The sequence below is a fragment of the Cloeon dipterum genome, chromosome 4 (assembly GCF_949628265.1).
Source record: "Cloeon dipterum chromosome 4, ieCloDipt1.1, whole genome shotgun sequence".
NCBI lineage: Eukaryota > Metazoa > Arthropoda > Insecta > Ephemeroptera > Baetidae > Cloeon > Cloeon dipterum.
Window position 1 is genome coordinate 13917022 of NC_088789.1, and position 15519 is coordinate 13932540.

General features: G+C 36.3%; 3 protein-coding genes across 7 annotated transcripts; all 3 read left to right on the forward strand.

The window, feature by feature from the left end:
* The first annotated feature begins 357 nt into the window (after nucleotides 1–357).
* Nucleotides 358–6190, forward strand: LOC135942569 (paired mesoderm homeobox protein 2-like). Of its 2 annotated transcripts, XM_065488742.1 has the most exons (6): nucleotides 358–609; nucleotides 959–1185; nucleotides 3322–3566; nucleotides 3617–3767; nucleotides 3864–3989; nucleotides 6021–6190. In XM_065488742.1, coding segments are annotated over exons 1-6 (855 nt in total). In that variant the 5' UTR covers nucleotides 358–607; the 3' UTR covers nucleotides 6125–6190. The 2 variants fall into 2 exon arrangements, with proteins under 2 accessions (XP_065344814.1, XP_065344815.1); XM_065488743.1 differs by lacking the exons at nucleotides 358–609; nucleotides 959–1185; nucleotides 3322–3566; nucleotides 3617–3767; nucleotides 3864–3989 and adding exons at nucleotides 4670–4892; nucleotides 5065–5277; nucleotides 5357–5788.
* A 142-nt stretch (nucleotides 6191–6332) lies between these two features.
* On the forward strand, nucleotides 6333–11817 carry LOC135942570 (high affinity copper uptake protein 1-like). Of its 4 annotated transcripts, none has more exons than XM_065488745.1 (7): nucleotides 6333–6488; nucleotides 10147–10306; nucleotides 10482–10609; nucleotides 10674–10769; nucleotides 11087–11116; nucleotides 11172–11225; nucleotides 11317–11817. In XM_065488745.1, the coding sequence occupies exons 2-7, from the start codon at nucleotides 10148–10150 to the stop codon at nucleotides 11516–11518; spliced, it is 669 nt and encodes a 222-aa protein (XP_065344817.1). In that variant the 5' UTR covers nucleotides 6333–6488; nucleotide 10147; the 3' UTR covers nucleotides 11519–11817. The 4 variants fall into 4 exon arrangements, with proteins under 4 accessions (XP_065344817.1, XP_065344816.1, XP_065344819.1 ...); XM_065488744.1 differs by having other exon boundaries at nucleotides 6336–6492; XM_065488746.1 differs by lacking the exon at nucleotides 11172–11225 and having other exon boundaries at nucleotides 6338–6492.
* An 835-nt stretch (nucleotides 11818–12652) lies between these two features.
* On the forward strand, nucleotides 12653–14242 carry LOC135942572 (high affinity copper uptake protein 1-like). Its single transcript, XM_065488748.1, has 4 exons — nucleotides 12653–12791; nucleotides 12858–12994; nucleotides 13729–13836; nucleotides 13924–14242. Exons 1-4 carry the CDS (start codon nucleotides 12768–12770, stop codon nucleotides 14138–14140), a joined length of 486 nt encoding a protein of 161 aa, XP_065344820.1. The 5' UTR covers nucleotides 12653–12767; the 3' UTR covers nucleotides 14141–14242.
* Nucleotides 14243–15519: the final 1277 nt, after the last annotated feature.

Sequence of the window (15519 nt, forward strand, 5' to 3'; positions counted from 1 at the left end):
AAGCAGCACCGCGTACAGATGAAAAGCGGAACGTCTGCTTCTGTTCAACTTGCTTTACGAGAGTGCAATTTATAAATGTGATTTTAATTTAATTAATTATTAAATCTATGCTTTAGAATTTTCAAGTAGCTGGCAAATTAAATGTGACGGTTGAAACCCCTCTTATTGCTTTGTTTTAACAGAAAAAAGTTAAATTTACTAAAAATAAACAGGCAATATCTGGATTCCTAGCGAATTCGTCCTCTTAAGAACTCGGGAGAAACAATTTGATTTTTGAAGAGAGAGTATATCTAGAGTAAAATATACATATATTATATATGCTTATTTGTATTTAATTGTAGGGGGTCTGTGAACAGCAAATAAGATTAGTCCCCATTGCCTTCTTAATAAAAGAGTAACTCAATTTCGAGCAATTTTAAAATTGAATTAGTTATCCAATTGAGGCCCGAAGAGCGGCGCGGAGACGAGAAATGTTTGTCCGCTTGCATTTAAAGGAGGAGCGAAGAGGCCGAGGGCTGGACCAAATCCCGAATCCACCTCGTCAGTTTGAACTGTTTTGCGTTGGGGTGAGCCAGCCCGCTCTCATTGATCGCATCTGCTTTGCAACATGTGAGTACAACTTTGGGCATCACTGATTCTTAATTTGATTTAACAGCCATAGGCTCTATAATTGAGAATTATTCGTTGCGGGCTGTTAAATTTTCCCTTTTTTTATTTTTCGCTTTCACTTGACGATTTTCGCTTCATTTTTAACTTCTTGCAATTTACCTAAAAGAAAATTAAACAAGATTTTAAGATATAATTGGACACATAAATATTATTCCGTGCTATGAATTTTTAGCTATTTTATTTTCAATCAAAGTAGAGAATGTTTAATTGGTGATCGATTTCTAAAACTTTATAAGTTTAAAGCATTACCATGTACATATTTAAATGAGCCTCGTGGGTTACCAAACAGGTTGGGTCCGTGGAGTTCGACCCTGAGTGCGGCTAACCCGCCCCTTGAGCCTTACACACAGTGCTCCAGAGTGCCCGTCACCTCAGACAACACATGCAATTTCTCTGTGAGCCGGCTATTGCAACTTGACCGTGCGGCAGCAGCCCCACCTGTGGCTCCTCCAGCCGCGCCTGCTGGATCACATCAAAGCAGGGGCCATCTCCTTGAGTCTGACCGCAGCGAAGACGGTAAGGCAATCAATATTTTAATTTATTGTCAAATGAACACCGCTTCCGAGCTTAAAAAATTAATCTGCTGTTAATGAACTAAAACATTCATGAATGTTATTTCATAAAACTATGGGATTTTCTGAATGCTATGGTTTTCCTCTTAAAATAATCTTATATGAGAGGAATAGATTTTGGGACGAAAAAATTGATGCAGATAATGCGCAAAAATTCCCTTCAAAATCTGGTGAATATTACCGTGAAAATTTTATGCTTCTAAAATGCAGCCCCTGTAGAACAAATTTTCGAGCTTCTGATTGAGAAGCATTAATGAGCTGTTTGATTAACGCAATAAGCAGCTCTGGTTCTCTCGCATATGTGGAACAAAGCGCGACAGGGCGCGAGGATGTTGAACACTTGAAGCGCACACGGCCCAGGCGCCTTGTCACTCAAAAGTCACTCGATGTGCTTCATTGAAGCAAATCGCCACTAACATCTCTTCGCGCGCTGAACAACTCGACTGCGCCTAGCAAGTTCTAATGACGAGACTATTTCGCTATATTTATACACCCACTTCGAAATTCGATACTATTTCAAATACGAGCCAAATCAAAAAATGCGTGTTCATTTCAAGACTGCAGACAGTTCTACTCCGTTTCCTTGAAATTCTTGCCTCTATGACAGAAAGTGCTGACAGGAAATCTTTGGGACACACACATTTTATTTTGAGCACAGTGGCTTTAATTTTTTAAATTAAAAAATGTCGGCTTTATTTGATGATCCATATTTATACATTACTTCTTTTGATATGTAGCTACAGTCCTAAAATTATTACTGCGGTAAAATGGCATTTTGTCTTCTACCTGTCAGTAAGCTCCAATATATAGATTCCTCAAGCTGTTGACTCGCATATTGTTGAGTAAATGCTTTGCGTGCATTTGCAATGTGACAATCCAAGCGATGTTTATGGGGGTCGAGTGCGGGTGCGGACTGATTTGCGCCTACATTTGATTCTCTTGATATGCAATGACGAGTCCATTCGGATTTGGGAGGTTTGCGGAAGTAGTCCGACTCGTTATATACTTGCTGGTTTGCCCCTTTCCAGTATGCCTGAATTAATTTCACGGGACGAGTGTCTAGCGTTTCAAACCAAAAGACCCCGGTGCGGGGGCAGTAAAAGATGAGGTGGTCCTTTTCTGAACTTGTCTTCCTCCAATGAGGCCCGTGCGCTCATGATATTCATTCGCGATGTTACTAGGTAAGATCAATAAATAATAAAGTACTCCAAATTCAAGCCGCTGATTTTTCGCTTATATTTCCTTTAGGTAGTTAAAACACTAATTTAGGCTATTTTGTTCGATCAAAAGATTGCTCAGAAAAACTATAATTTAATGGTGAGCGAAGCTTTTTCTTTCTGTCAAAATTAAATTGAAAAGTCTCGATTAAGGACATCTTTAGTCTCAATTCATTTTTGTGGCCAAAAATTACAGTCTGAATTTATAATGAGCAGGTTTAAAAATTAAAATCCCTTTTTGAAGTATGCTGTCTAAGTCGTTAATTTTTTTATTATAACTATTCTAGAAAAATTTCAACTCCAGATTTAATACATTTTTAAAATTATTAATATCCAGCATCATAAAGCCTGCATAAAGTGAAGAAAAGATTTAAAGCAATTCGTGACATAGCAATTTGCAAAAAAATTGCTTCAATGAGCGCCAGCAAGTCGTCTGGAACGCATCACATATGCCGATTTGAGAGAATAAAGGGTTCAGTTTGTTTATTGGGCGCGCAAGTAAAGCATCTCAAAGGCGAACTGGCTAAAGAAAGACGAACGCACTGTGCATTGCACACGTGGTAGCAAAAAGTGCTTTTCACTTTATCCGAATAATAATAAATGAACAGCCTCGCATGAACCTAAAATTTAATAGACGTGGCGCAGCTCCTCAATTTCATTCTTGAAAGCAAAAAGTTGGTTGGCATTAAAAAACGTAGCGCGAGGAAAGCGATTTAATTAAGCGCGTGCTGACATCTCAAACTGGGCGCATTGTCATGCACAATTTATCAACCCGAGTGAAACTTCTCCAATTAAAACAGAATTCAACCATTCTATTTTGAAATTCTGGATCCCTCTCAATATCTGTTAATTATTATCCACAGACGACGAATCCTTCTGCAGGGACGACCTGAGCACCTCAGGGTCTCCGTCCGTGGCTCGTCATCGCCGCCAACCAGGCATGCCACCCTCAGGGTGCTCTCAGGGAAAGCAGCGCAGGAACAGGACTACTTTTTCCACCACCCAACTAGCTGCTTTGGAGAGAGTCTTCGAAAGGACGCATTACCCTGACGCGTTTGTCAGGGAGGAACTTGCCCGGCGAGTCAACCTGAGCGAGGCTCGAGTACAGGCAAGGCTACAATTTTTTGTGATCAGCTTTTGTTAAGAAATAAAATTTAGGTCTGGTTTCAAAATCGACGTGCCAAGTTCCGGAGAAACGAACGAAGCCTTTTGTCTCAAAGGGGCTGCTGTCCTTCTCCGCAGCAGAGCAGCGGCATCAGTTTAGCTCCAAGGGATTCTACGCTGCTGCACCTAGCACAAAGCGACCAAGGTGATTTATTGTGACCGGCATGGTCACTTATTTCAAGTCGTCTTATAGCAAATTTTTAATAAAGTCATGCCGTGTTTCTGTCTCATTTATTTTCAGTGCCGGTGGTAGGTTCGCCAGCTGGTTTAGATTACACGCCGTTTGTGACCTCGCAATGCTGGAAAACAGCCACGTCGTCTGCCACACAATTTCACTCATCGCCGCCGTCATGCGCTCTCATGACGGGTTAGTATATTTTCGACGATCATAATATGATATTCAATTTAAATTATTATAGTATATAGTTTAATGTTTTTGTCATTATACCTACAAATCGGAATGACCATAACATTATTTTCTTGAATATTAAATATAGGTAAATGTGGTAATTAGCCGGCTATTAAAAGCTTTGAAAGTTTGGAAAGCTCCATGTTAGTCTACATTCACAAGAGGTCTTGTTAAGATTATAATAATTACTAAAACACAAATCATTTGTGACATTATATATATGTATTATTAAATACCATATATAAACCTAGAGAATTCTGATGAGTCTTGCTTCATGTTTTTTGCGTTCAATAATAATCAATCGAGTTTACCCATTTCTATATTTATGCATTGTTTTCTAGGCGAAATATTCCAAACATGAGGAATAAAAACAATAAATAATAATATTTATCAAAGAAAAACGATCGGAATCAAAAAAAGGTTGGTTTACCTTGGGGGACATTTTATCAAAGGCTATATTAATATAGCTCTTAGGCAAAATATAAACATTCAAAATTTATTAATAAGTGAACAAAGTACACGAGTCAACACGACACGACACGTGTGGGCTGCCTTTCGCTGCTGCTTGAGAATTGAGAACCGTGGCGCCGTAGAAGTGAGGGCGTAACCAAGCGCAGCTTGTCTAGATTTTTCAGCCAATCAGTGTATTTGTTGTGCTCATTCTTAACGATGGCAGCCTCCGTTTCACGTGCCTGTCTTAGTTTGTGCCGAAAAAGTGTTAGAGTAGGCGCTTTTAACTTGAATACAGAATGCCGAATAGTGCGGAAAATTTCTGGATATAATTTGGACTGCGTCAGAAGATATTCCAGTAAAAATGAGGCGAAGGAAGAACTTCAGGAATTCGACTTTGAAGATCAGGAGGTTAGATTCATAAATCTTTATTATCATATTTAGATATACAATTATGTATCCTTTCCCAGTAAAAAATCTATATTTTAACATGAAAGGTCAATAATATGGAACACATATAATCTTTCAAATCAAAATCATTTTGTCAATATTTGTTTTCGTTCTTATTAATGAATCTTTTCAGGACGAAGAATTATTGGAGAGCCGCCGTCATCTTGAAAAGAGTAGAAACAAGTCTCGTCTAAGGGAAAATCACTTCAGGGTTATGCACGGAATGCAGCCCTATGAGGAGCCCGTGGCCTGGTTTCACCACTCGGTTAAATACAAGAAGAGAATGTTTGGACGTTACGGCATAGATGGCACAGACATTCCTCTAGGTGCTCTGTGGCCCAATAAGGTTGGTTATTATACATATGTAGTACATAAATAAACTTCAAGGCAATCAAATTAAAACTGTGTGTTTTTGTTTCAATTAGGAGGAAATTGCTGACAAAAATGCGTATGAGGCTACTGTCCGACCTCTATCTTTGAAAACTGTAATGGAGAAAGTGCAGAATGAGAAGATTCAGGCTGAAGAAGAAACCGCTAAACGGCAAGCAGATTTGGCTGCTAAGTTTGACAAAATTGAACAGTCGAAGAAGGAACTTCAAGCCAGGATTGATAAGAAGAGAAGAGATGCTGAGCTAGCCAAAGAAAAAAGAGAGAGACTAATTGAAGAAGTACGCCGGCTTGTTGGCTACAATGTTGACCCTAAAGATGAGAAATTCAAACTGCTGCTTGAGCAGAAGGAAAAGGAGCAGAAGAAGAAGGAAAAGGAAGAGAGGAAGGCACAGAAGGCTTCAAAATTAATGGAAAAAATGATGGCCAAGGCTAAAGCACCGGAGACCGCAGCATGAAAACCTTAGATTGTGAATATGTGAATTGTACCATTAGTCTGATTTTGGTTGTTAATAATAAAATCCATTAAAAGAAAATTTTACCTTTTTGTTACGCCGTCAATCTTTAAGTAGGATGTAATTTATGTAAGTCGGAATTGCTGGTTATTTTTAAATAAGTATGAAAATTATTTTAAATTCTCCTCACAGAAAGATGCATCATGAAAATTCCATATAATGCCCATTGGCTTTAATCTGATTTCAGCTGCTTATGGTGCTAGTCCATCACCTTACAGTGTTTCTTCGAGCATTGCCAGCTTAAGATTCAGAGCTCAAGAATATCAACATGGACATCAAAATTCTTTGTAACCATCCAATTTGTATTTTTATTGTGTCAACGAAATCTTGCAATAAATTGTGGATTTGTGAAAGTAACTTATTATTTTAAAGTTTATGCAATCTGCCCGGCTAGTGTGTTTCGCAAGTTGCCTACGCGGCACTTCTTGAAATGCCCTTTAAATAGCGCAGGTGGCAGCAGTATACAAAGCCCGTTATTAGACGTGAGAGAAAAGGGGGGCGTTGCAGGACCCATTCTTTCCACATCTGTGCCGCCAGCTAGCCTGTCTGTCGACTCCGTCTAGTTGCAGAGAAATCGTGTTTTTGTTCGCGGTTACCAGCGGATTTATCAGTGGAGAGTTCATTTAAGATTTCCTCTTGAATCTCCACGCAATCAGTAGGTAAGAATAATACTGATAATCGATCTAATCAAGCGTTGACCTAATATAGACTAAAATTTATGTATTTGTTGCTTTGTTCCTTACTTGATCAAAGGTCAGTCAAAGTTATTTTTTATCCTTAGATCTCTGCTCCTAGTTGACAGGAAACAGAAGTTGCCCATAGTCATTAGCATCATGATTGGCTTAGAGTGTAAAAATACTTATGGGCTGTAATTCTATTTTATTACTGTCATAAACAGAAAAAATGTAAATATATTAATGACAAATAATTAATTATTTGATCATTTTCGTTTCTATTCTGTTTGATTAAAAAACTTCTAACTGATACATATTTAGATAACACAATGCGCCATTGAAAACAATTCTTCGTTTAATAAAACCGTGAATAGCTTTTCGGCACACTGTCACGTATTATATGAAGAACTTGTTTCGAAATTAATCCTGATGATCCCTCTTATCAGGTTGTTTAAACGATTGAAATTGTGAGGCTAAGTAAAATTATCAGAAAATATTTAAATTTTATCATTTTATTGTGCCACGATATTTTTGAAATATGTAATTGTGTTTTGATAATTATTTACCTAAAAAGCATCGCTCAAATATGTTTCAGGATTTCTGTGTCAAAAAATGTTCGAATTTAAATCCGTCAATGCCAATCAGGCTAATTTGACACCGTTACATGTTTGTGGTTTCCAATGCCTCAATCAATGTAATATAATTATTATGCAATTCCTGGAAGTTATTTTACTGCTAAATTTTAGTGAAAGTGTTTAAATATTGGTCTAATAATTTACTCTTGTACTGAATAACTTTGCTCATTTTGTTCTATACTAATATGTAAACCCATTTACTGTCATTTTTGTGAGCTCTCATAGAAATTTAAGTCCTTTATTTTCTTAGGAACCAATTGGTGCAAGCAGAAGGAGAAAGCGCAAATGTACCTGTATACAGAGGTGCCTTGATACAGGAATTTCCTTTTACCCGTCGCTTGGTGTTTTTTCCTTTCACTATCTGCACTTAAAAAGATCGATCCACTTACTAGTGCTCTCCATTCTTGAGATGAAAACGTGCTTATTGGAAAATACGGGTCAAGTTTTTCTTGAGTCAATCAAAGACTCAGTATTTCTGACAAAAATTTTAATAACAAAATATATTTGCTGTCTTCTTTCTTTATATTCTCTTATGTTCTCTGTATTATTTTTAACATAAACTTTCACTATCAACTTGGGCTTTGCGGCAAAGAGACAGCCTTGAAAAAAACCTTGGAGTTTTGGTTTGCCCCGGCAATAAAGGCATCCTCTTCGCGGCGTTCATCGTCACTTTACGTTAAAATAAATTAACGCGGAAATGACGTTAAGCTCTGTTCACTCAAACCGACTCAAACAAAACACTGCCCTAAAATTCGCATTTAAATAGTCACTTTTTGTTCCAAACCATTGCGTAACTTAATCGTTTTTGCAGTATGGTGAACATTTGCTTTTAAAAACTTCCTGTTGATGAGTCATTACTAAACATATATGCTACAATAAATAACATAACAAAATAAAAAATAAATATTATAGTAAAAAATCATCGTCAGGATGTTTTTAATAGCAAAAGAAGTTATTACATATATTTTGTGAACATTTGCTTTTAAAAACTTCCTGTTGATGAGTTATTACTAAACATTTATGTTACAATAAATACCATAAAAAAATAAATATTACAGTAAAAACTCATCGTCAGGATGTTTTTAAAAGCAAAAGAAGTTATTACATATTTTGTGTTGTTTAAGGGTCACTTTTACTTCCGCTTTTTTGCCAAATTAATGCTGTAGATTGAGAAAAACTATTGATCGGCGTGCTCGAGGGGAGGAATGGAATTTCGATGAAAATTCCATCTGGTTCAAGCCATGGAGGAGGGCTTCACGATTGTGAATTGGAAGCCCCATTAGGCACCAAACGCATTGGGCAATATCACAGTTCATTGCAACACTGCTTTTCAAATGCCTCTCTCTTGCAGTAGATCAGCGAGAATAAACTTTTCAAACTAATTAATTGACGTGGCAATTAATTTATTTTTGGAACAAACTGTCAGTAGCCTCAAAAGTTTTTTTCTGAGAAGGCTAGTTAGCATCAAAACCATGGCAACGCTTCTGTTAGATCTCCAATCGTGCGTGTCAATAAGAAACGAGCTAACCTCCTAACACTCTTTTGGTTGAACGTTGACCCATTTTTCACTGTTTCGCACATTTTTTAAAAAAATAACCGCAGCAAAAATAACTCCAACCTAAAAACTTATCTTTCTATAAAGATGGCAGATTTAAAAAGACCGATGGTAATAATAATATTTGCTACCAGAAATTACTAGCACTTAAGTTAATTTATCGTTTGACCGTCTTTGTGCAACCTTCAATTGTGTACATCGTTCTGCTATTTACAATTAGTATGGCTTATACTAACTTTAGAAAATTCTCGGTTATCTGTTTCCCGTTCCTTCACTTTTGGTTTCTGTAGCTTTTTTACTTGTTTTATCTTGCTTTTAAAACAACTCTATTTTAGTGTCGCACAATATTGAATAACGTCCATGTTTGTATTTACTGTTAATCTAGAATATATGTTTGATTTGATGCAGAAAATACCTATGTGAATTGATTATTTAATACCATTGCGCATTAAACAAATGACAATAAAACTAGTTACGAAGATGCCATTGAGCAAGTCGTTTTTATCATTATGGTTGCGTGTGTTTCCCTTGATCTTAAAGATGCATCAAATAATCCTTTCTCATTTTTGAATATAAATTGCAATCCGTAACTTCAGTAACTTGGACGCGACCAGGAAAGAATAATAAACCTTAAGGGCTTCTTATCGCAAAAAATTAACTCTCAGAACTTGTAAAATAATAATGATTTTTAGTGTTTTATTCACTTCATTGTCTACGCAGGTTCAAGATTATGGAGAAACGTTGATAAGATTCATATTACACTCTATTAACGATTTCCTTAACAAAATTGTGACCTTTTGGAAAGAAAAAAAGACATAGATTGGCTTAACAAACGATTCGCTTATTGAAACTCGAAACATAGTTGGGTTTTGATGCATGAGAGAGTATTAATGGAGGGTCCAATTGACAAAGGGCAATTGAAATCCTTGCTGTGTACAATAGAGAGCACTTTTGTTGACTCCATGCTTCGAAACGCTGATTACTACGCTCCTTTCTAGTGACGAAGTCATCTCGGCAGTTTTCTTCTCACATAAACTTTGCAACATTGCCACTTCTCAAAGAATTGTTTTCCAAGTATTTTGCAATAGCTTAGCGGATTGTTTTCCTCAGCGAAATCTTTCTTGTCCTAATTTACTTTACTCTTTAATCATGGCGCACAAGCGTAAAATAATTATATCGTTTCACCTCCTTTAAAGACGTTGTCTTTCATTTGTAGATTCACGTGTGGGCTGGTTCGCCCTGAAAAGCTTTTTTTCCATTTAAGTACTGTAGTATTTAATATTTATATTCAATACATTATTATGGAACAGGCTCTTTTAATATGTTATATAATAAGCTTGCTGATTTGATTACCATTCTAAAAATTCGATATTTTAATAAGAGCGTGTCTCTCAATTTTTACATTCTGTTTTGGACAGATAAATTTGAGTGTTTACTTTATGATTACAGGATGGATCACAGTCACCACGGACACCACGGTCATCACGGACCACCTCCGGTTTCTTCAACCGTGGAATCCCTATTAGGCGCTGCGGAAGACACAACCGGGATGCCTCCTATGGACGCATGCAGCCATATGAACATGGGCCACCACATGATGTCGATGTCTGTAAGTATGGGATGTGGTTTATTCATGATGAACAATAAAATAAATGTAGGTCACATTTAATTTTGTCGGCCGATCCTGAAATTTGAATATATGTATTATTTTTTTTATTTAATATTGAAAATATAAACTTTGTATGTTTTAATTTTTTATTTCATTTATATTTATATTCCAACAGTTCCACTTTGGCTACTGCGAGGTCGTGCTCTTTGATTTCTGGAAGGTGCAATGTGTCAGTTCCCTCATCGGCTCAATGATTGGCATCATGATTATTGCTGCTCTCTACGAAGGACTGAAATACTACAGGTAGTGGTGCCAGATATCTATTGAGTATTATCTTTAATCTAGTTTGGTGATTTATTCTATCCAGGGAGTACCTTTTCTGGCAATCAAACAACTCAATCCAGTACAGATCAGTGACCCCACCTGAAAAAGCTGGCAGCGCTGAAGAAGCAAGAGTTGTTCAGTAAGTAAAATTATACCAAAACATCTTCTCCTACGTTCATGACACTCGGTTGACTCAGAACTCTTCTGTGGTTCATTGCTTTGTCCATGGTTGCATAAGTCATTTTCTTAATTCTCACATTAACGCTTAAATAAAGCAGAACCATAATAAATATTACTTTGAAACTAAATAATTGCGGAATTAAAAACAATGTTATTTTACAAATTGCATTAATTAACAATTTTATTACATCTCTAAAATCACAAAAGTAAACAACAATTTCCATCCCCTTGTACAATTATCAAAACTTATGCTTGCTCTTTTCCTTGCATGTGCAGTATGGTGCCCGAAATCATTCATCGGCAACCGTAAGTATTTTCAAATTCTTACTATTGCATGATTTAGTTCACTGGATATTTATAGGAAAATTAAATTACTCCGCAGTAATGGGATTAGAAATTTTGATCTGATTAAAGGGTAATAAGCTCAAGTCAATTGAGAAACAATGAAGCACACTGTTAAAATATTTTAACCAATTTAGTAAAGTGCATACTTTTTTTGTTAACAGACCAACAATGCTGAGCGGCATTCATGCCCTCCAGACTGCTCTGCACGTGCTTCAGCTAGTGATAAGCTACCTATTGATGCTTATTTTCATGACCTTCAACGTATGGCTCTGTTTGGCGGTCATTGTTGGTGCTACTATTGGTTATTTTTTGTTCGGATGGAAAAAATCCGTAATCGTGGACGTAACCGAACATTGTCATTAAAAGGTGTAAAAATTCTGTAAATTATGTCGGAAATGTGCATACATATTAATCTGCTATAGTGACAACGCAGTTTGTCTAATGTTATGATTTTTCACATTTACTGGTTAAATGACACCTCATTTAAGTTTTAAATTGTTAATGAGTATTTTATTTTTGTTTGTCTGACCAAAATGTAACATGTCGGTAGTAGGATGATTTTTGATCAAAGACTTGACTTTGTTGCAGTTTATTGTAATCAAAGAGCGTTCTTGTTTTAATTGAAAATATTTTTTTGAAATAATATCACATCAGCACAAAGATTTAGCGTGTTTTCCATCTGCCAAACCTTCTAAAACAATTTTTTCCTCGTACAATTTTAGCCTACACAGAATAATTATAAATCCTTCTCTTACGCGCAGTAATTTGAAATTTTACACCTCAGCAACAGGCTGAGATAAGAAGGGGCACTAACAAGGTTTATTGGACCATCATCTTGAGATTACAGCTCTGACTGATTGTGCTCTAAAGACTAAAGTAGTCTGGACTGACTATCTCTGAAATTTGCACACGACTCTTTGTTTTAAAGCCGTGTGCAAAACTACAGGTACGGCCTGCTTAACATTCGACAGTTTCTTATTTTTTATATTGCAGCAGTTGATATGCAGATTACTGTTAAATCAAGTTAGTCCGTGCCTGGTGCACACTGCACCAATCTTTTGCATTTGGCACCAATAGTGATGGGGGTCAATCTCAAAAATTCTTTTTACTCTGGTTAATATTCTCAAATTTTACACAGAATTCAAAACGTTTATAGTCAAACTAACAATACTTAATTTTGCTGAGCCAGTTGGACATAATATCTTGTGTCATAATATGTATGGTATACTGCTGCCATATGCGAAATAAAGTGAACAATGCTTTGATTTATGTTGAATTGAAATCCCGGATATTTTTCTCATAGCAAAGCTCTTTATTAAGCTCAACCAGTTTCGGCTTCTGCCCAAAGCCCCATTTCATGAGCGAACAGTTCTGACCATCTAGTGTAAAAAATTGTGACTTTAAAATATCTTTGTAAAACTAGAATATTTTTTAACACTCGTAATCAGCAATAAATAAATGCGACTGTTGATAAGATTCCATCTCTACCACACTTATCGATCGGTCAGTTCCATATAAAAGCTTGAGCAATGTGGACAGAGACACACATCGCAGATTTAGAACCAACCATTATAGTAACTTAAAGTGAACTTCGCAGCAACAGCAGTCAAGAATGGATGACGAGTGTAGAATGATGGTGACAATTTAAATTTAACATTGATTTTTAAGCCAATCCTTACTCACGATTTTTGTTGCCTCTTAGATGTATTTCCATTTTCGCTACTGCGAAAGGGTGGTCCTCTTTGAAGGATGGGAGATCAGAGATGTTGGAACCCTCATTGGATCTATGATTGCGTTCATTGTGATGGCCTTCTTGCATGAATGTATTCGATTTTACAGGTATATGAAGTGATTAAGCTGGAATTTAAAATATCAAATAATGGCTTTTAAGCCCTGCGCTGATTTACCAAAGGACGAATTTTTTAAACTTATTCCAACTCTAACTGGGATTCTGCTCTCTAACCTTTTTATTTTTATTTCACTTAATTGTCCATGAAAATATTTGTAGCTCTTTTTATTGTGTTAAATTTTTTATTTAAGTTCAAGACCTTTGACCCAAGTCGTTTTCTTGACTTTGAAATTTCCGTTTGATAACAAGTCATTCGTGGGCCCGAAATGCTTTCACATTGTTTTTTAACCTCTGCTCAGTACATCTCATGGGCTATTGAGCTAACCGAGTTCCATCACATCACTGAGCGAATAACTGGCGCCTGAATGGCCCGTTGAGGAGCTTGGGCTCATTGTGGCCATCTTTTTCCACCCTGTATGGAGCTTTTTTTTATTGAAGCACGCCAGACATTTGTTTTGTCCCTAAAGCTTCTGGATAGGTTTGCAAACCAGCTACAGTAGCAAATCGGCCTACATCTATTTGCTGGTCCACTATACTCACCGTTGCAAAATGTATACATACGGTGTTTGTTGGATGTGGTTGGCAAATGATCGTCATTTTCAAATTTGGCCAATCACCAAGTTATGTTGTTTCAGAATGAAACTCCCACAATATAAAATACATTAAATTGAAGATTAGTATAAAAATAAAAAATAAAAAAATATTTATAAAAAAACATGTACAGGGAGCATCTATACTCAAAATGCAAAATGCCACAATGCAAACCAGAGGATCCAGACACCAAATATGGTACATCCCAGCAGCCACTCCATTCCGCTGAGCAATCTGCAGAGTAAGTATAAAAGTTGAAGACAAATTTGTTAAAAATCCAATTTGTCTATATTTTTGCAAGATATTAACTGCATCAAATTGTTTTTAGGAAAGAGAGACACGCAATACTTAGCAAGATTCACTTTCTGCAAACTGGACTTCATGCATTGCAGTTAACCCTTAGTTACCTACTGATGTTAGTAGTCATGACCTACAACTTCTACCTTGGCATATCTGTTTTGATCGGAGCTGTGATAGGATACTACGCTTTTGCATGGAGACGATCCAAGTTCATTTCTGTCGCAGTTGATGATTGCTGCCATTAGATGGAATGAGTATTTGTTATGAAAACATCTTAAATTTGAAATGAGATAATTTGATATTGAATGGAAAAATCGTCAAGAGTAAAAATAATTCTGTGACACTAATATTTGACTCTCATTTATTTCAACACTTGATGGAAGGAAAAATTCCTTCTATAGATCTAATACTCACATTTAATTTTTTGCTTTTACTTATACAAATATGCTAAATATGTAAATATTTTAGGTAATGAAGAGAGCAAAATAAATTGTAGCACTGGTCTGCTCGTATATCTGCACAATCGATCGAAATTATCAACTCCTAACAGCACATGGCTACAAGCGAAAATTAAAAAAAATTATTCGCTATGATACATGTTTGTTTAGTTTAACGTTATGCACGGTAAGAAATCACGCTACACAAGCAAACTTTCTTTGGTTATTATAAAAATGGAATTATTAAACATTAAATTGGAAATTTGAGCAAAATACTAATACAAACAAATAATGCAAAGAATAAACGAAAACTATGTTATTTACAGCAAGTATATGGATATTTTTATGAAAAGCTCAATCGGTTGGATTTATTTATTTACTCTACCAACTCATACCAACTCTGCGTTGTGTGGTGAATGGGAAAGCAACATTGGTAGACTCATTTGGTCAATTTTAACACTGTTTTCTTGTCTAATGGAACAAGCAGTCGTGATCAGGTCGTGATTTGGCTATAAGCACTATTTCCCATTGCGCCAGTGTTTTTAAAAAATCCCATACCTGCACCTTAGTGATGGGAATCTTTGAGAAAGTACCTATCGAGAACCGATAGGTAGTTTTTTTTCACTACCGAAAAAATATCGATAGGTTAACCGAAAAACTATCGATAGTCAATTAATCGATAGTTTTTAAAAAACCTTTAAAAATGCGTGTTTTAAATCCCGGAAGTAAAAAAACCGGTTAAATTTGGGCGCACCGGTTTCAGCTGGTAAAATAGGCGCGCCGGTTGCAGCTGGTAAAATGGGCGCGCCAGTTGCAGCTGTTTAAATGGGTGTGCCGGTTGCAGCTGGTAAAATGGGCGTGCTGGTTGCAGCTGGTAAAATGGGCGTGCCGGTTGCAGTAAATTTAAAGTTCGCGCCTAAAATTGTGGAAAACTGTTTATTTCATTTATTTATTAAAGGTGGCAGCACTCGAGCACTCACGATTGCTCCCTCTACCCTTATTTAGAAAATAAACAAAACAACTATGACGTCACGCCATTTCTTTTGTCTTATTAATGATGACTTTTAATTGATCAATTACTTTCAATTTGTAATTATAGAGATAAATTGTTCAACAGGAAACTCATATAACAATATTAATTTATAGTATGTATAATTGATCAGGATTTTAAGTGCATGCAATTAGCC